A 20903-nucleotide genomic window follows, 5' to 3' on the forward strand; every position below is an offset into this window, starting at 1 on the left:
ATGAATAAGGCCGCTCTCTTCCCTTGTAGGTGGCCTGGAAAAGCTTCTCTCCCTTGCTAAGCCTTGAACTGGATTCCACAAAGAGCAAGAAGCAGCAACTCAGAAATCCACTTACCGGTCTGTTTCTTCCTTCATGTACGTGGTATAACTGTTGCCATCGTAGGAGAGCAGGAGCCCCCCGTCATTCAACCTGTGGACGTCGATCTCTATGTGGGTGTTGTTCATTATGATCACGTAGGTAGACAGCGACTGGCGAGCAACCTGCCCAAGCGCCAGAAAAAGAAAACGGGAGCCTTTTTACCCATCTTCCCCTCAGAGTGGGAAGGAAACCCCCAAGTTACCCCATCTATCACCCTGCCCACTTCCAACCTCACAAGACACACTGCAGATTCAGATATTCAAACAGCCAGACCTGCCTTGCTTTGCATGCTTGGCTGGCCGGCAGCAGCTGTTCTGCCGAAACCATGGTGGGGGTGAAGGGGGAGAGATGGGGCAAATAAGAGCATTTCCCCCTTCCTTGTTTGCTTTTTGCAAGGTTTCAGAGGGGTTTCCTGGGTCTTTTCGTCATTTTGGGGACAAAATTGTGTGGTCAGAAAAGCATTATACATTTCCTCATAGGAATCAATAGAAAATGTTGACTTGTTATACAAACACTCTCATGACAAACCATTTCCTGAGGACTGATTATGTTCAGGTAGTGGCACCTGTATTTACCGTATTTTTCGCCCTATAGGATGCACTTTTCCCCCTCCAAAAATGAAGGGAAAATCTGTGCGCGTCCTATGGGGCGAATACAGGCTTTCGCTGAAGCTTGGAGAGCGAGATATCCGCAGCCTGGGGAGCCCTGTGGGAGTTCCCGTAGGGCTCCCTAGGCTGCGGATAGCAGCCTGCCGTCCGGCGCGCGGGACACCCTGAAGCAGAGCGCCCCGCGCGCCGGGCAGACATCCGCAGCCTGGGGAGCCCTGTGGGAGTTCCCGCAGGGCTCCCTAGGCTGCGGATAGCAGCCTGCTGCACGGAGTGTGGGGCACGCTGAAGCAGAGCACCCCGCGCTTCGGGCAGACATCGGCCAGCCCCACAAGCTCGGGGGACAGCGGGGAGGCGGAGCGCCGCCATACCGCTGTTCCCCGACCTGGTTTGGTTTCCCCGACCTGGTTTTTGGGGGGAAATAAAGGATTTTTTTCACCTCTTTATTTCCCCCCCAAAAAACTAGGTGTGTCCTATGGGACGGAGCATCCTATGGGACGAAAAATACGGTATGTCCCGCGATGAACAACTTCATTATCTTCTTACTCCCTAAGCAACAGGTACAGTCTGCTCTCCAATCAAGTTCCCAAGCCGCACCCTGCATACCAAGACTCCCGGTGGGAAGCCGCCTTGTGTCAAGTCCATGTAGCCCAGTGTTGCCTGCACTGGCTGGCAGGGGCTCTCCAGGGCTTCAGACAGGAGTCTTTCCCCAGCCTAACTGGAGTAGTCTTTGCGGACTGAGCCTGGGACAATCAACTGGCTCTCTGAGCCTTCCCCTTTGGATCAACCTTTGCCAAGCATTACCTTGAGTGAGTATTTCATGCCTTCGTAAATAAGCTCAACGTCAACAATGTTCAAAAGTGAGGCTGCTGGTAGGACTTGGCCCCTGGAAGACAATCCCATCTTAGCACAAAAATTGCCCTACAATCCTCTTCCTCCCCTCTCCACCACCCTTCAGTTACTCTTCAGAACAATCTTTTGACGACAGATCTGCAGAGCACCTTTAGAATACTCTAAGCATTCCACACACACATGCTTTGCTGCTATGCTCGGACAGCTGCTCTTTAGCTATGCTGCCACTCCCTGCAACATAATTTGCGACTGCAAGTCAGCACCAAAGCCCAGGTGAGTAGGAAGAGTTTCTCAAATGCGGCTGAGTGGTGTAACACCCCCAACACTCCTTGAGGTGGCGCTTTACCTTTCAAGCGAATGCAGGAAGTCATCCATAGACGTCCTGAACAGAGCATCCGCCACGTTGAGAGCGCCACAGACCACGCCCAGAATAGTGTCTGGCTTCTCTGCCTGAAGGGAAAATAATGTAGGCAGACCGATAGACAGACAACTTCTTCACAAGAAGAAAGAATTCAGACCAAGGTGCTCACATCTTTGAATCCCAAAAAGTTAATAAAAAATGTGCAGTATATATTCAGAAGCATGGCATAAATGACTGGCACCCGGAGCTCGGCTCACCTGCACTTTCTCTGCAATCAGGTGATCTAGCCAGCTGGTGTCAGTCTCGTTGGCCTGGAAACTCTCTGTTTCCAGCAGCTTGACCAGGTACTCGACTGTTGTCCTGAAGTCCCCACGGATGGACAGCTCCTTCAGAGCTACTACTAAGTTTCTGAGAAGATAAGCCTTCTTATTAAGGTTCAGATCTGCCTCAGGAGATTTTATTTTTATTTTTTATCTAGACTCTGCATACAACAATAAACTTGCTTTTCTCAAAAAGATAGCTGGAAATTTGATTTATCAGGGAGTGAAGCAAGGCCCTTTCTGAAGTATCATCCAATCACAGCCTGGAATTACGGTAGATGTTACTGGAAATGCTGGTATGAAAAGAGGCAGTCTTGCATCTCCTTCTCTCCTCTCCCTGATAACATCTGCAGGGCAACCCTTTGCATTCACTCAGCTGGGATTACTCCCAAACAGATGTGGATAGGATTGCAGCCTGATCATCTAAAAAGTTTACCATCACATCATGAAGCCGCACATTTCCTTATCCTCAAGCTACACTTTGGAGACTGCCATTTGAGGGGGAAAGCTCACAGCCCAACATCATGGCTCTTGTTTTAACTTACTGCAGGGGTGGGGTAGCTTTGGCCCTCCAGATGTTGCTGAACTACAACTCCCATCAGCCCAAGCAAGCATGGCCAAAGGCCAGGGGTGATGGGAGTTGTAGTTCAGCAACAGTTAAAAGCAGCTATTTAAAACATTCAAATAATAATTAACCTCAGTGATAAGCTAAAATCAGATTAAAACAACATGCCAACATTCAATGTATCTGGGCAGGCTTGCCTAAACAAAAGTGGTTCTCGCAGGTGTGAAAAAGAATACAGTGAATATCTATTCACTGCATAGATTCACAGTGGTATCTATAGGCAGGGAGTTCCAAAGTGTGGTGCGGCCACAATGTGGAACAAATGTTATGTGGCACCTCCAAGGGTGCCCATTCTGAAGCTCAAAGCAGTCAAGTGAGCATATGCAGGGCAAGGTGATCTCGCAGGTAACCTGCTCCCAACTCCTTAAGGCCACTAAGGTTGATGACAGTGAAATACTCACGAGATGGCTTCCTCTCGGTTCTCTCCCCAGGAGAAACAGTGTCCAAACTGAGAGTCAGCAAATTCATGCAAGCCGCCAGTGGCTGCCACACTGAAGTACCCCCAGACGTTCTTGTTGCTGCGGAAATTCAGCTCCTGCACGGTGCCAGAGCTTGGCTTGAAGCCCTGCAAGGTGCAAAAGAGAGACATGGGGAGCAGGAAAGTGGGGGGGGGGGGGAAGAACATGCGTTTACACTTTTGCCTTATTTCCCTGCCGACTTTTAAGTGAGGTCTCAAAAGGCAGCTTGCCACAAAAATGGTAAACATGAGACAGCAGAGTCACTGAAAAGCATAGATGGTGTTACCTGACTGGTACTAAGAAAAACCGGATGTGGGCTTTAATGTCCCCAGGTCTTTACTACAGTGTGATCATATCATAGGCACTCTTAACTTGAATTATTTCAACCATACGTGGTAGAACATGATTGAAATTCCACAAGTTAAATCCAAGCAAGGCGGAAAGCTTAAAAGCTCTTTTTGTGTCCACTTTGATGCTCCCCATCTTGCTTGAAGGGGCAAGGCCCAGGCAGTGCCCTCATTAAGGGGGGGGGGCTCTTGCAGGGTCATCTGAGTTCCTGCAAGATCTTCTCCAAGCAATCCTGGACTTAATTGTGTTTTACTGCAGCTGCTAGTCCTTGCTTGAATAATAATATTTAATAATAAACTTCATTGTTATATGTTCATATTTAATGGTTGCTGGATTGTGCTTTTATTTCATTTTTAGATTGTAAGCAGCATAACAGAACCTTAGGTGGAAAGCTGGGGCCCAAAAAAATTAAATAAATAAACAATAGGCAATTTGTGAACTCCTGTTGCACAGAAGTTTGACACTGCTTGATAAAAGGATTCACATCCCACAATGTGGACCCAAGCTCTCTTCGCATCCCCTCTCCATCTCCTTACAGGTAGGGACAGTTTGAGTCTCCATGACTGACCTCATCAGGATTTTCACTGGTGATCCGTGCTGCAATCACGTGGCCCCTGGGGACGGGCACATTGCTGGGGCTCTCGAAGGCAATGGGAGAATCCCCCCAGGGGGGTTCTCCATAGAGGGCTCGGATGTCCTTCAGTCTGTGCAAAGGCACACCCATGGCAATCTGAGAGGAGGAAGAGAAAAGAAGGGGCAAAAGGAAACAGAATTCCTTGGACCTTTCAGGGTCCTTTCCAGATGCTTTTACAAACATTTTATTTCATGGGATGCAGTTATCTTCTTTGCATCAGAACACATGGCAAGATATTGGCTGCATTCCATGGCAGTTTATTCTGTTTTCTTGGCATTTCCCTGACTGTTAATTTCTGCATTCTATTTGAGTTTTCAGATAACGTAAAACTACTTCTGGTAATATGGTGTACATTTAGCACTCATCTCCATGATATTTGCTTCCAGAAAATAAATCTATTTGCAAATAACATGGAAACAAGTGCTAAACTTGTGCTATATTCCACTATATTTCAGGAAGTGTCTTTTACATCACGTGAAAGCTCAAATATAAACCAGAACTTAACAATTAGAGAAACAACAGGAAAATGAAATAAACTGCCAAGTGAATGCAGATAACCCTTAAAGGCTTATTCACATTTCCTCTTTTCCCTCTGCTTCCCCCCAGAGAAAACTGCTTTTTGGTGCTCAATCAGAGCAAAGTGCAATTCGGGTTTTCTCCAGATTGATGTTTGCTCTAATTTAGCACTAAAGAATGGGTTTTCCATGGGAAAGGAGCGGGGAAAGGGGGTAACTGCTCGGACCTGTGCCTAGAAAGCAAGTGGGAGTGTGGATGAACCCATAGTCTCAACCGCAGCTAAGAGATTAGGAGCGGCTTGTAAAAATCCCATACTCCTTTTTTCTCTCTCTTACAGGCTCCCATACGCTCATCCACAGTTGAAGAGTACATGTGCACCAAGTCTTAATCATGTTTAGCACTAATCAGGTTCCCCTCTTAACCAGGGTCTGCAAGCTCACTTCAGTCTCCGGTTATTTTCTCTGCTACATTCTTATGGAGAAGAGCTAAATGCAGGCACCTGGCCAGCCAGTGTGGGAAGGAGGTTGCTGGATTAGATGGGCGCTTGGCCGGATCCAGCAGGGCTCTTCCTACATTCTTTACTGCAACTGGAGAGCCAGTGTGGCTGGCATGCTGGACGAGGTCCTGGGATATCAGGGTTCAAATCCCTCCTTGCCCATGAGGCTCACTGGGTGTGACCTTGTGCCAGTCACTGAATCACTGCCTCTCTGCCTCACCTACTTCACTGGGAGGGTTGTTTGGGGGAAGAAACATGAAGAGGGAGAACATATGGCACGCTGGAGCACCATGGAGGAAAAGATGGGATAAAAATGCAATAAATAAATTACTACAATGAAAAAGACCTTAAAGAGACTGACTTTTGGTGGTATGAGAACAACACCAGGCGTAGAAATTTCTAGGTCCCTGCAAAGATCCTGCTTCCCACTAGTCCTAGAGAACAGGGATGGGTCCCCTGTGGTCCTCCAGATGTTGCTGGAACTACAACACCCATCATTCCTGACCACTGGCCATGCTGGCTGGGGAGGGCCATGGGACAAAAACCCCATTTAGTAGTATCTGAATTACCTGAAGCTGGGCAGCAGGCAAGTTAACATCAGCAATCATCTCGGTGCAAGGGTGTTCCACCTGCAGGCGCGGATTCAGCTCCAGGAAGTGGAAGCTGCCATCTTCACTGTAGAGGTATTCCACCGTTCCCGCGCTCACGTATCCCACTATTTTGGCAAGTCGTACAGCGCACTGTGGAGAAAAGCAGCCATGCAAAATAAGCCTCCATAAAACACGCAATGCCTTGGGAGAGTGACAGGAACAATTCATCCAGAGAAGTGCACGCTTCTACATTATCTGAAACTTTGACTTTAATTTTTCTTGCATTGTGATATATTGGCTGCTTTGGAGAACTGAATTTTGAAGAATAAGGAATATGTTCAGCAAGTAAAGAAACAAAATAGTTTGCGGTGAAGGTGAGATTTGAACACGGGACAAGGACCAGTGTGGTGCTGCAGTCGGAGTGTTGGGGCAGGGACTAGGGAGACACAGGTTCAAATCCACACTCACCCCCAAAGTACTATGGGTGACCCTGGTCTCAGCCTGATCTACAGCACAGGGTGTTGTGAGTGTGAAGGAAGGAGGGGGAGGAGGAAGAGGGCCAAAGGGAACCATGAGGAGGTCTTTGGAGAAGAGGCAGTCTATAAAGGGAAATAAATAATAAAATGAAAAACAGGGATGTGGGCCTGTGGGAAAGGGAAGTCACCACAAAAAATATATATGCATTTTAGTGCACATTCCACCCAGTATATAAATTTTTGTTATGTCATTTCTGCACAATTTCCCAAGCAAGTTCCCCTAATGCATCAACTTTTTCTTTGTTATTTTCTATGTGCATTTCCCCCCAATATAGGCAATATACGTAGGCCATTTACACGGGGGTTACGTTCTAAGGAACCACATGTGTCAGTGAAATTGCACATATCTGAAACACCACTGAAAAAGCCTGCAAACACCTCATCTGCCTCTGCCCAATCCATGTGTGCACAGTCACGCACATATTGAATCTATGTAAATGAGGGGTTGCCTGTATACCTGCATTGCAAAACTCAGAAAAACATGATTTGCGAATGGTGGCTGCAGTTCAGTTTGCTTATTGTTTTGGTGCGTGCAAACAAGGAGATGGGGACAGGGGTCTCTGTCAACGCTTGGGTGCCAGGTGCCATTCTGAATCAGAATGGCAGACCAAAATGCGAGTTTGCTGTGACTTTGCCTGGTTTTGGGCATGATGGGTCCAAACTCATGAATTAAAAAGGTAAAGGTACCCCTCCCCGTACGGGCCAGTCGTGTCCGACTCTAGGGTTGTGCGCTCATCTCACTCAAGAGGCCGGGAGCCAGCACTGTCCGGAGACACTTCCGGGTCACGTGGCCAGCATGACGAAGCTGCTCTGGCGAGCCAGCACCAGCGCAGCACACAGAAACGCCGTTTACCTTCCCGCTATAAAGCGGTACCTATTTATCTAGGTGGGCAGGAGCTGGGACCGAAAGACGGGAGCTCACCCTGCCGTGGGGATTCGAACCGCCGACCATACGATTGGCAAGTCCTAGGCACTGAGGTTTTACCCACAGCGCCATTTTATAAAAAACATCTTTTATTTCTAAAAAATCCTGAGAAGCACCAGGCACTCTCTGCTACTGTAGAATAAGAATCCAGTTATTGTGGTCCCAGATAAAGGGCTAGTTTAAATAAGAATAGAGAAAGCTGCCTTTTACCATATCAGAACATTGGCCCAAGCCAGCTTAGTGCTGTCGACACGGACTGGGAGTCTCTCTCAGCCCTACCTGGGAATCCTTGGGGATGGAACCTGGGACCTTCTGCATGCAAGGCAGGTGGTCTACCACAGAGCTATGACCCTGTTGGAAAACTCAGGTGTGTGTACCTGTTCCATGTATTCAAACACAGACGTTGCTGCTACAGTTGCGGGAGCTTCTTCAATAATCTTTTGGTGCCTCCTTTGGATGGAGCAGTCCCGGCTAAACAAGGAAACCGCGTTCCCATACTGATCTGCTAAGACTTGGACCTCAAGGTGACGGGCGTGCTGCAACAACTTCATCACAAAGATCGGAGAGCCTGGAGCCTCACTCTGCACCTAGAATCACAGAATCATAGAATTGTGGAGCTGGAAGGGACCCAAAAGGTCATCTGGTCCAAGGCCCCGCAGTGCAGGAATCAATGCTACACAATCCACACCAGCTGGATAGGAGGGGAAGCTGAGATGGGTCTGGGTGACAAAAAACCCACCAATTAACACAAAGCAATCCAAAGCAGTCCATAACCTGGTCATTGCCTTTGGGGCCAGTTGGGAGTTTCTGAATTGTAGAAAGTGATGCATGCATTACATCAAGCCAGTCTGGAAGTTACCAGAGCATGGAGTACAGCAGCCAAGTCATGTTGGCTATGGCCTTCCAGGTACATTCCAGAGCAGCATTACTCAAGGTTGGGACTGGGGAAGGATGTGAGCGGAGGACAGGACAAGGCTATGAGACACCCAAAGTTTGGTGTTTCAAAGTTTCGGGGGGGGGGGGGGGCTTCTGGAGACAGTTTACTGGTGCTGAATTGTGTGGGCCATAAGGTAAGGAAGATCAGGAAAGGGCAGGGGAGGGAGCAAAACTCAAAGAACACAGAGGCACAAAAGCACACTGTACAGACAGATGCCAGGACGCTTCTGCTGGGCACAGGGGTTTCACAACAGAGATTTCACCCTGGAGAGCTGGCTTGATAATGTGAGTCATCACCTGAACAAACAATTTCCAGGGTGCTTGCTTGGGAGTAAGCTCCACTGAATTTAATGGAATTTACTTCTGAGTAAATATGCATAGGACTGCATATACACCAGGTAGTTGTATGAGGCCAGTGAGCTGAATGTGATAAAACCCAAACACCAAGAAATAAATTGTTGCAACATATATACTGCAGCAGCTTAGGAGAGGCACCCACCCTGTGCAGGAGTGAACAGGGAGCATCCTTTCTAAGCCATGTTCATGTTAATAACAAACACAGTAAATGCTGCTCAGTTAATCAGAGGCGTTTTTTAGTCAACCAAAGTGGTTTTTCAAATCGTCAAAGTTGCACCCTACTGAAAACTCCTGCCTTAAAGGAATGCAGACATCACAGACTGATTCACATCTGTTAATGATTTATGCCTCTCCAAGGGCAAACTCCATGGCAGGCGGCAACGCTGGAAGCAACATTTGTGCTGTTTGTTATGAACACATTAAAACAACCCATGTGTTTAATCTGGATTCAGCATTGGGAGAAAAAGCCCAATTTTTCCCCCACAGGAAAGCCCAAAGTACAGATCTGCCAATTTTAATAAATGTGAACACATTTTCAGATATTCTGAAGAAGCCAAAGGTTTAAGGATTCTCTGTTGTGCAGCTTTTGGGAGGCAGGGCCGGAAAACCTTTTTCAGCTTGAGGGCCGCATTCCCTCATGAACAGAACTTTCTGAGGGCCACATACCAGCTGTGGGCGGGGCCAGAGGCCAGAGTGGGTGGAGCCTGGGGGGGGCTTTTCCCATTGCACAGTGGACTACCTGCAAGCCACACAAGCGCCACACAGCTCTCCTCAAGAGGCACTGTCATGGTTCCAGGATACACCCAGCCAAAGCCCTCAAGGAGGGAGTAGAGAAATGCGACTTGGGGGGAGTCCCGAGGGCCAGACAGAGAGGACTCAATGTAGAGCCATATTCAGCTCCTCTGCACCCGCGGCAAAGAGCAGCACCTGAATTTCATTTTAGTGTATTTGTAACATACCCCGGCCTCAACTTCCAAAAGGAAGCCTAGCAGTCAATATGCTTTGTCCTTGGCTAGGGAAACTTTTCATACATGAAGCAAAACCTCAGATAGTTGCAAATGTTCTGAAGTGGCACTTGCATGGATTATAAGATTATAAAATGGATATTTTAGTGTGGCAGCACCTGCACTCTGGAAGCCCCTGCCTATTGACACCAGGCACTCTTTTTGGCACCAGCTAAAAGCATTATTGTTTAGACAAGCCTACCTAGATATGTGGAATGTTGATGTATTTTTTATTCATTTATTGCAGTTTATTGCTGATTTTATCTTTTGAACATCAAATAATTGTTTTTACATATAATTTTATTAACTCTCTTTGCAAACTGATTTGATGGTTTGTTTGTTTGTTTTACAATCAAGTGGCGTATACATTCTATGAAATTAAATTAATTAATACAGAAATGCCACATTAACATAACGAGTTAACCGTAAACAAACAATTAAACATTTAATTGTTAAGTGGAGAAAAGGGCGGGGTAAATTAATAATAAATCCACCACGGCAGCTTTCACCTGTCTGAAGCGGGTGGGAAACTCTTCTGCCGCTTCCACTATCCGGATTCCTTTGCCGCCCCCTCCCTCCGAAGCCTTGATCATCACAGGGTAGCCAATTCTCTCGGAAGCCTGAGGGAAAGGAAATTTCAGAAAAAGGAAAGGAAAGGAAAATAAGAGTCAGATGGCAAAGAGCTAAAGGACCATTCTCCACTAATCGCAGCCCCGGACTACGGAGCGAACCATCTTCTCTGGGAGGCCAAGGCCTGTGCTTCTCTCAGGCTAAGTGTGGACAGCCTAGACTTCGCTCAGTACAAAATGGTGGCTGATTCACCCCGTGAAAAGTGCCCAGCTACACACACACAGAGCTATGGGCTCCTTAAGTAACAAGGCCGCTGGCTGCCCCCCAGGGAGTTACCACCTTTGCCCGATACAAATGCTGCCCCACTCCTCCTCAATGTGTCATGTTTCAGGGTTGAACTGCAGATCAAAATTCAGCCCTGAACCCCAAGACTTAAAAAAATTGGTGGGAAAAGGAGAAACTTGGTTGTCTCAGCTTCTCTCACTTAGTTAGGGCTTATGGGAAAAGCCTTGGTTGCAAATTCTTCCTGCAATGTGGCTGTTAAATTGCACAGGATTTCTTCAAGGCTGATAATGTTTCTTTTTGAGAAGGAAGCTGTGTGTGGAGAATGCAACCCTTTTTAGGTGTGTTGTGGCCCTGAGGAAAACCCCCCTTTTGCAGCTGGAATGTGCCTTGGGAGGAAATTCTGCTGGGGGTTTTGCTCAGGCCTTTCTTTGGACTCCCGTCCATCAATTTCAGGGGGTGATTCCAAGTCAGGCAGCATCCGCTGGGCTCAGGGCTTGCTTGCTGGAGGAGCAGCAGATCTGACCTCCAGAGCCGCTTGCTGCCTCCTGCGCCTCTTCCTCCACCGTCGCCATCCCCCTGCTCCCTCCCCCGCCACCTTCAGGGCTTCCCCCGGCTGCCTCAAGTTGCCTTAGGTGGTGGCAGAGTGAGGAGGAGTCGGGTGGCATTTTCTGTCCTAGTCTGGCCCTGGCAGGGCCACAGGTCAGCCACCCCTGCTCTGAAGTCCAAAGTCCCCTCTGAACCTGCGTTACCTCCAGGCCTTCATCCTGATCCCTGACGCAGCCCTGCCAATACGTCTCCAGGGGGACAGTGATGGTTCTTGGCTGCTCCTTCTCGTCTTCCATCCACTCAGCAACCAAACCTGGAAACATTCACATCAAGAAGCCTCAGAGTGATGGCCACAGGGATGTAACAACAGTCGGGCTGGATCCGACCAGAGGCCTATCTGGACTGGCATCCCACAGGGGCCTGTCCATCACCTCCAGGCAGCGCATGTAAGCAAAGCCCTGCTGGATCAGGCTGGGGGGGCATCAAGGCCAGCATCCTGATCTCATCCTTGCCAACTAGATGCCCCAGTGAAGCCCAGAAGCAGAACCTGAGCCCAGGAGCAGCCCTCTCCCTTGGTTGCTCCCCAGCCGCTGGAATTCAGAGGCTTCGAGTCCTGGAAGTAACACATAGCGATTATGAGGAGTATTCTCTCCCTCTTTCCAAGCACTGGAACTCATGGATGTCCAGCGAAGCTGAATGTTGAAAGATTGGGAGAGGACCAAAGAAATGACCTCTTCATGCAGCGCAGAGTTGAACTATGGAACTCACTCCCGCAGGAGGCAGTGAGATGGTCACCAGCCCAGGAAACTGGACAAATTCATGGCTGCTGAAACCACAGGAGAGTTGCTCTTGTGTTTGGGTTCTGCTTGTTGGTTTTCCATTGAGAATGGCTGGGGAAACCCAGCCATATGGGTGAAGTGTTTTGTTGTTGTTGTTGTTGTTGTTGTTGTTGTTGTTGTATCTGGTTGGCCAGTGTGAGAACAGAATGCTGGACAAGATACAAATGGAGACTTAATCTTCCTCAGCTCATGTCAAACACTGCAGAGGTAGGTAGGAGGGTGGCAAAATGTGAGAGAGGCTCCATTTCACAAAAACAGGCCTTGGTTTCTGCCGTGCTCCTTGAGCCCTGAACCTCCACTCTGTCCCATCCCCTCTGGGCATGTGTAGAGTGAAGCTGGGATCAGGGGAGAAGCCTGAGCTAGGCAGGGTCAGAGCGCACACGTTCTCTTACCACTTCCACTCCAAGGCAACGTGGGGATATGGACCGTCTGGGCCACAATGGTGGAAGCCACTTTGTCCCCCAGCGCCCACATGGCTTCACTGGGCGGGCCTGCCAAAACAGAGCAAGTCGTCCTGGGGTAAGTGCAGGAAGAAACCACCAAGAACTGTACTTACTTGGGCAAGGCCCAACGGGACGGATGGTCCCCTCGCACAACAGCATGAGAGCCCGTCCGTTTGTAGGCAGGATTGGAAGAGCATAAGGAAGCAGCCAGGAGAGGCCCCACAAGAAGCTCAGCAGAGCTCCCTTGCTTACACCTGCTCCGCACGCTGCCTGTTTTTAGTTTCTGCACCACAGAAACTCCATCAGTGCTCCTGTTCCAACAGGCAGGTCGGCACACGACTCATCCTGCGTCTGCCCATTTAACAGTGCCACCAACATGCAAGAGGACAGGTCCCTGCCCCAGGCAGCTTACAGTCTGTAGTGCTATACAGGATATAACACAGGAGGAGCCGGTGATCGTCTCGTGGCCCCGGGTTTTGCAATTTACCACAGCAGACAATTGTCTATTTTTGTATCCATGTGGACACACACAATCTCTCAGTGCATAAACAACCTTGAAATCAGCCGTATTAACAGGTACACAGCAGCATGCATTTCAAAGACACTGAGCCAGCTCCCCATGTCAGTCTTTTGGAAATCTAAGATTCTGCCATGCATACTACAAAATATCAATTCACAGGAGGAGAAATTGGCAAAAACACATCTCATAAAACAAGCAAAACACCTACCCTGTCCCCAAATAAACCCGGCAAAAAAGAATATTGTACCTTCAAAAGCCACCCCCCCATTTTTCCTCCAAAGGAATCTTAGGAGACGCTGTTGTGCCCACTGTCAAAATAGTAGGGACCCCTGCACGAAAGAATGCCTACCTAGGAAAGCAATGCCGTGTTTGTGAAGCAATTCTGGAAGTTTTGGATTTTCCGATGCGTGTCCCCAACCAGCCCAAACAGCCTGCAATGAAAGCATTTAAGAAACAGACTTCAGCTCCATAAACAGCTGCTTGGACTCAAGATCTGCCCTACAGAGCCCAAAGACTACAAGAGAGGCGTATAGCAGAGAACTCCCTAAGGGGAGTAGAGGAGCTTCGGCCACCTTCACACCATGCATTTAAAGCAGCGGGATACCACTCTAAACAGTCCTGGCTTCCCCCAAAGAAGTCTGGGAGATGTAGTTTGTTATGGGTGCATTCTCTCCCAGAGCTACAAATCCCGAGTTCTCTGTGAAGAGGGATTGACTATTAAACCACTCTAGAAACTGCAGCTCTGGAAGGAGAACAGGGGTCTCTTGACAACTCTCAGCACCCTTAGCAAACTACAGTTCCCAGAATACTGCTTAAATTGCTTTCCAAGGGCTTTAATTCCGAGGAGGGAAACTGGTTGAGAGTGCAGAGGTTCACAGAGCCACCTTATTGCCATTCCCCACCCACAGCACCCGCTGCCTGAGCCAGCAGAGTCTCTCTATCTGTCCCCAGAAATCCTTTGCATTGCATGGAGGTTTCATGGCAGACCGACGGAGGATCCAAACACAAAAGGCTGTGGAAAGCACTCCAAGGAAGCAAGCTCAAGAGCTACAAACCTGTTGTAAACAACTGATCCTCAAAGCCGCCAAACCAAAACTGTTCTGTTGTCTTGTTCTCCAGAACAGGAAAGAGGCAGATAGAGCATTTCAGACCTTACCTGCACTGGAATCCTTTTTGAAATATCCACAATTAATTCTACGTTGGCATAATTGTTATTATTCGTTCCTCCAGGGACTGGCACATACTGGTCGGCCATTTTTATATACTCTGAAAAATTGTAATGGTAGAATTATTTGCAGCGCTGAATGTGCATGCAGAGACAGAGCAGCCACACTCTCGCTGCTTACCTGCATTTGCTTTGAGGTCTTCGGGTGTCACCATGACCACGAATCTAATGGCCCGTTCATTGCGGAACATCTCATAGGCCCAGCGGCGGATAGAGCGCATGCACTTCACGGCAGCAATGCCATTGTTGGCAATAAGGACCTGTGAAGAAACCACACACAGGTAATGTTTGTTACTGATTGTTGTTAGAATCATGGAATCACAGAGTTGTAAGGGACCCTGAGGGTCATCTAGTCCAACCCCCTGCGATGCAAGAATCTCAACTGAAGCATCTAAGCAGCTAATCCTGAAAAGATTTCCAGCTGGAGAATGGAGAGCACCCTAATCCCTCCTCCAAAGACTACAAGAGAAGTGTGGGCCACATTCACACCCTACACTTTAAAGCAGCCGTTCTCAACCTCGGGCTGCACTGAAGATTGGTGGAGGGCCGCCCCCCCAAAAAAAAAAATTTGGAAGGGGCCTAAAAGAGCTCAGCCTCTAGGACAGGGGTAGGCAACCTAAGGCCCGTGGGCCAGATGCGGCCCAATCGCCTTCTAAATCCGGTCTGCGGACAGTCCAGGAATCAGCGTGTTTTTACATGAGTAGAATGTGTGCTTTTATTTAAAATGCATCTCTGGGTTATTTGTGGGGCATAGGAATTCGTTCATTTAATTTTTTCCCAAAATATAGTCGGGCCCCCCACATGGTCTGAGGGATGGTGGACTGGCCCACGGCTGAAAAAGTTTGCTGACCCCTGCTCTAGGAGTTGGTGCCCCTGATGATGACCTACTTACTATATACCCTTAAGTATTTATTAAGCCCACCCTTCACCATGGGGTTCCAGGGTGGGTTCCATAAAGCTTAGTACAATGAAACCATGTAATGCACGAATATTAAATTGGGGTGGGGGGGAGAGAGCGATAGTCTAACCTCATCCTCCAAAGCTCTGTGCAAAAGAGTGTCTTGGTCTTCTTAAAAATGGAAAGAAAAATGAATGAAAAGTGATACAAATATGGTGGCGGACCCAACCTTCCTTGGAGGTTTTTAAACAAAGGTTGGATGGCCATCTGTCAAGGATTCTTTAGCAGTGATTCCTGCACTGCAGGGGGCTAGGCTAGATGACCCTTGGCGTCCCCTCCAATTCTGCAACTCTGTGATTCTATGAAAAATTTGCATTTGAGCTCTGCATCTTATGCCAAAAGAGGGCGACTATGCAGACCCACCCGGAGATATCTTTTAGAAGCCCACAAGAAACCCAGCCATGGTCGCAAACCCCCTTCTCTGGGGATGCTACCTTTTCAATGACACGGTTTCCTCCAAAACGAGTCACAAACTCCGCAGGCGAGGCCACCGTGAAGTCCCTGTGCAAGTCTAGCTTCCTTTGCTCACGCCCCTTCTTGGTCAGGTGCATCCCCGACATGCTAGGTCTGGAAGGGGTGAGAAGACGGAGGGAAATGAAGAGTGGAGGCTGACCTGGGAGGACTGATAGGAAGCAGGAGTCACAGGCAGCGACTCCTTGGAACCAGAAGGGCAGCTCAAGGAGGAGCAAGCTTTCAAACCACCACTCCTCTGGTTATCAAGGGCAAACCAGAATTGCCCTCCAGGTGACACGTACTGAATAATTCCACATTTCTTGTTGTTGTTTTTCTCCTCTTTTCAGACCAAAATGACTCACCAAGTGTAGGCTGGCTCAGAAATGTGTTTGTGATCTTTGGAGAACTCATTTGAAAGCTGCAGAAGAAACTGTCTGTGTCTGACCACCAGGACACCCAGCAGGTCTTCTCCCAATGCAGTGCCAAGAGCAAAGAGTCACCAGCCTCAAGGCTGCTGGTTTGAGACCAGGAAGACTCCCTTCGCTCTGTCTCTATGTGAATGAAATGTCACCACAGTGAAACAAATTGGTGGCCTATTCAGGACACAACCTGCAACCTAGTGGCAGAATTCACCCCCCTAGGACGCAGTGATGATGACTAGCTTACATGGTGGCTTTAAAAGGTGACAAAGGGAAGTGAGATCTTAGAGAGAGCCTCCATGTGCAAGCACATCATACCACCAAATAATGCCAGATGCTGGGCACAAGGAGAGGAGGGCTGCTGCTGCTGAGCTGGAAACAGAAGGCTGGGTTAAGCAAGACTTGGCCTGACCCAGGCAATCCTTACCCAAATTCTCACCTTCTGTATGCCCTCCTAACTAAGGAGAGGCAAAGGAGGGCAGCTTGCCACTCAGCTTCTGCTCCTTGCTGCTATCTCCTTGCTCTCTCGCCAAGTGCTTGCAGGGCTGGCCTCAGTCCTCCCAGAAATGCAGCTGCGGCGGGCAAGATTAGGCCGGGGAGGGGGGCAACAAACACCCTCCGGAGCAAAGGACAAAAAGTGAGTGAGGCAGTTTTGACTGGGAATTTAGCCTAATCATCAAAATAAAAATTAATAATCACTCCTTCCGACAGCAAACACAGGTGGTGAGTTAAGACAAGAGGAAACTCCTCCCACCGCTGGCTCCCCTCATGAATGCTGAGCAGTCCAGAAGCCACAGAACATTGTAGCGCCAGCTGGAAAAGAAGAATGAAAAATGGAAGGGGGAAGAGAGAGAAAAAGGAGGAGTGGAAATCCCCTCTTGGAAAGAATGACAGGCTCATGAACATGAGCACTCCACTAGGGTATATATTTCCAAACACAAACACCCCACACTCACAGAACTCTTCAGTCTTCAAGAAACAGACAGCTCTCCAGTAACTTTAGCAAATTTCTCTTGATGGTCATCTAGCAGTGACCTCAGCCTTTGGGGGATGAGGGAAGGGGTGATGTGCCCTTTCATATACAAATCTGGACCTGGACTAATTGGCATTTCAAAAAGAAAGTATAAGCAGTCGCAAAGCAATATGAAAAATGTATCTCCACCCCACTCAGACATTTAGTCAAGTTGGTCAGGCCATAGTTTTGTTGGGATGCATGGACTTCTAGAGGGTAAACCCTTTGAAATCTCTTGTCACAGAGGCAGGCAGTCTGGCCCCTCTCTAATGCAGACTGCAGGCTGGAGGATCCTGGGGCCCTGGGGCTTGCCCCCTCCCTCAAAAGCTCCTCCCCAGAGTTGGGACATGCAAAGTGTGAGCTCTCTTCAACTGCACTTGACCTTCTCAGATAATCTGTGCAAGAGGAAATGGAAGCCCCGCTTGGTCAGAGGGTCTTCTCATCAAGAGACAGGGGCCTGGGCAAACGTCCGGCCATGCCACCCTCTGGCTGGGGAAACACGGCTGCGCTGTGGGACCCTAGTAGCTAAACCCACATTTTGAGTGGTGCATTTTGTGGGGTGGGGGAGGGGGGAAGGGAAGAGAAAAGAATCTTAATAACATATATTTAGGGAATTAATTTATTTTGAAGCCACCTTTTCAACTGCTTCACGCAATATGCAATGCATGACACATTTAAACAACTCACACTCAAAGCCTTATAAATCAGAATTTACAACTTTTGTTTTCCTATAAAAATATGCAAATTTGGGGGGGGGGAATCATAAATGGTGTGGTGCCAAAAAGAATTCAGGAGGACCCTGAATTCCCTTATATACAGCAGAAATTCTGATACAAAGGACTCCCTCTCCACAGCACCATGTGAAATTTGGTTTTCATAATGGTCTTAAGTACTTTACCAACCTAATATTAAGTCTCCCCCAGAAATAACCTTGGAGGTTTTTAGGCAGAGGTTGGGTGGCCCTCTGTCATTCATGATCTAGAGATGATCCCTGCATTGCAGGGAGCTGGACTAGATTACCATCAGGATCCCTTCCAACTCTACAATTCTATGATTCTATACTATGCTGCTTTGTTGCACTTAGTATGTTATTTTTACTATATTGATATGTTTATTGAAGTAAATCAAAACCTTCATTAATAAAAATAAATCGGGATAAATTATACTGGAATCAGTGTCTCCCATGTACTCCCAAGGCGTGCACACAATTTTGCTTATTTCTGCTTTTAGCAAAAACTTAACCCAATTTTTAGATGACAGGCAGGGAAAGCAAGGGGAAAGGAAGATCAACTAACCTGACAAGATGCTGTGAAGTTAGTCCCCCCCCCCTTTCTAAACTGGATGTTTAAAAGAAAAACGCAGTGCGGGCAGGGAGGGAAGAGGGCAAGAAAGATTTAAAATGGAAGAGGCAAGCAAGGGTCAAGGGTGGGGAAGACAGTGACGTCACACAAGAAACGTGGATTTTGTTTTGGAAATGGGAAACTCCATCTAGGAGCTTTTCCGGCCACAGCAGTTTTCGAAACACACACGGGAATCCACTCCCCAAATGCACGGGAGGCTCCGAAACACCCAGGGGTGCAATAAAGCAGACGAAAGGGCTTCTGCAAGCCCCCACCTGACCTCTGGCACGCGGGAAATATCGACTGCAGAAAGCCAGTCCCCCTTCTGACATGCCGGTGCCTGAAAAACCCTCTTAAGCTGCGGGAAAGGGCTTGCCCGTCCGAGCAGGGCAGCAGCTGCCGCCTCCCCCTCCCCGCACGAGGGGAAGGGGACGCCCAAGAGGCTCCAAGAGCCCCTCCTCTCCGCCTGCCCTTCAGCCGCCAAGTCTCGGCCCTCTCCCGGGGACCAAGTCCCCTGCCCGCCCCCCAGGACTGACCTCCACAGGCCCCCGGAGCAGCTCCGATCGGCTCCGCCTTCCTCGGCCTCTGCCGGGAGCCCCCCCGAAGGGCGGAGGGCAGGGGCTGGTGCCCCCGAGGCAGCCTCCTCCTCCGCCGCCTCCTGCTGCTCCATTGCTGCCGCCTGTTGCTCCCCTTTGGGCAAAGCGCCAGCAAACTCTCGAGCAGCACCAAGCGGCTCAGCCGAGGAAAAGGGCCCCGAGAGGCGGCAGAGAAGGAAGCCCCGGGCTTCTCAGGCGCGGCTGCTGCTTCTCCTCTCCCAAAGACACACAAGCAACCCTTTCCTAGGCAGCTGCTTTTTAAGGGGGGGGGGGCGAAGCCAAAGAACACCCAGGTCTTGTGGGCAGCAGAGGAAAAAGGACTTAGAAGAGTCCGATTAGTGTCGGATTAGTACCTGGAGAGCCCAGGGTTCAAAGCTCCCTTGGGCAGGTGACGGCCTCTCGGCCGAGCCTACCTGGCAGGGCTGTGGTGAGGAGAGATGGAACCATGTGGGCCACCTTGAGCTTCTGGGAGAAAAACGTGGGATAGAAACCTGCTCTGGTGGCTCAGCCAAAGTCCCGCCTCTGATAGTGAGCAGCCAGGCACCTCCAGAAAGCTCATCGCCTGACAGATGGGACACTTTCGCTGGACTCCACCACTGGCTTGACAGACTCACGGAAGGCATGCGGGGTTTGCTTCTCACTGAAATCCAAGTTGTTGCTTTCCTCGTTGCCAAGAGTCCCCTGCACAAGGGACCCCCAGGGCCGCAAAGACCCTTCACCATTTCTACGTGTCACTACATAGTCCCCCCCCCCTCATTGCAACAGGAGAGCAGCGGCAAGAGGGAGGCAAGGGGCCTGCCCCCCCCCCCCAAGAAACAGTCCTTTGTCCTAATCAGGCCTTTTGTCCTCTGCTTATCAGCAACCCTGGAAGGCTTTGGGAACAACTTGTAGCTAATGTGTTTGCCTGCGTTTAAAAATAAAATGTGTCCTTGTGGACATTAAGGCTTATTGTGTGACACTGCTTCAGAAGAGGTTCTCTAAAAAAAAAATTAGAAGCAGGATATAGATCTTTGAAACACCAGATAATAAATAGACTATGGGTATCTGGAATACATTACCAACCATCTCGGACCCTACGATTGGTTGAGCTGGTTGGTGGTGGCTCCACCAGAGGCCCTCCGATTCTCACCAGCCCCCCCCCCCCCCCGTGAGGGAGCCTTTTCAGTGATGCCCTCCCTAGTCAGGTGCGTCTGCGTCCATCATTATTTATTTTCAGGAGCAATTTTTTAACTTTCCTGCTTGGCCAGGCATTTGGTGACTAAAGAATTGCGATTATTAATTGATGTCCTTTATATTCCACCTTTTTTCTCTCCAAGGAGCTCAAGGTGGTGTACATAATGCTCCCCTCACAACAGCCCTGTGGGGTGGGGTGGGCTGAGTGACAGGCCCAAGGTCAGCCAGGGAGCTTCATGGCTGAGTGGGGATTCGAACCCTGGTCTTCCAGCTCCTGGAGCAGCACTCCAAACAGTGGAACCACACTGGCTCTCACTGTTCCAGGCAACCCTAAGATCGCTGGGTGGAAGAATGTTTTTTATCTTTTTGGTTAACTGCTTTTGGAATGTTCTTAACTGTAACTGATTTTAGATGTTTTCAATTGTAGTTCTTTTTAGACTGTTTTAACCCGTTTTAAAACGTTTACCTTGCTTTTGTTTTAAATGGCCCATCTGTTTGCCACCCTGGGCTCTTTGGGGAGGAAGGGAGGGATATGAATTCAATAAATAAGCAACAATAATTTCTCACCTGAAAAAACAAACAAACAGGTCATTCCCTCTGCCCCATCTACACAGTTCCATCAGCTTCAAGATCTGAACTCGCTGCTCCTCTCTCTTTTCATTCACCACTCCTTGCTGTTAGGAAATGTCGGGTGCTTTAACAGTTAACTTTTACTAACATGAAGCAGGGAGCTGTGCCTGCCTCTTCTGCTATGCAGCTGGGACAGGCAAGGGCTCCTCCACATTTCTGTTACTCCTGTGATTTCTATTCAAGGGTCAGAGA

At 48.8% G+C, this 20903-nt stretch overlaps 1 protein-coding gene across 11 annotated transcripts in view; it reads right to left on the reverse strand.

Annotated features, from left to right (window-relative positions):
• ACACB (acetyl-CoA carboxylase beta) overlaps positions 1–20903 on the reverse strand; it is a 74045-nt gene that overhangs the window by 41248 nt on the left and 11894 nt on the right. For 10 of the 11 annotated variants that reach the window (XR_013390511.1, XR_013390512.1, XR_013390513.1 and 7 more), the window contains exons 3-17: positions 15523–15655; positions 14252–14390; positions 14062–14171; positions 13255–13336; positions 12335–12433; positions 11307–11416; positions 10212–10322; positions 7783–7992; positions 5924–6094; positions 4277–4438; positions 3304–3467; positions 2215–2365; positions 1943–2046; positions 1549–1630; positions 116–261 (exon numbers count right to left, since the gene is read on the reverse strand). Coding sequence is in view for 8 of the 11 variants with exons in the window: in XM_077917705.1 (XP_077773831.1) it covers positions 116–261; positions 1549–1630; positions 1943–2046; positions 2215–2365; positions 3304–3467; positions 4277–4438; positions 5924–6094; positions 7783–7992; positions 10212–10322; positions 11307–11416; positions 12335–12433; positions 13255–13336; positions 14062–14171; positions 14252–14390; positions 15523–15655 (1974 nt within the window). In the remaining 3 variants the exon portion in view is untranslated. Of the gene's footprint in view, positions 1–115; positions 262–1548; positions 1631–1942; positions 2047–2214; positions 2366–3303; positions 3468–4276; positions 4439–5923; positions 6095–7782; positions 7993–10211; positions 10323–11306; positions 11417–12334; positions 12434–13254; positions 13337–14061; positions 14172–14251; positions 14391–15522; positions 15656–20903 lie in introns of those variants that run through there. The other variant, XM_077917706.1, reaches the window with a different exon arrangement.

This window comes from Podarcis muralis, chromosome 13 (genome assembly GCF_964188315.1).
Source record: "Podarcis muralis chromosome 13, rPodMur119.hap1.1, whole genome shotgun sequence".
In the NCBI taxonomy this organism is placed as follows: domain Eukaryota; kingdom Metazoa; phylum Chordata; class Lepidosauria; order Squamata; family Lacertidae; genus Podarcis; species Podarcis muralis.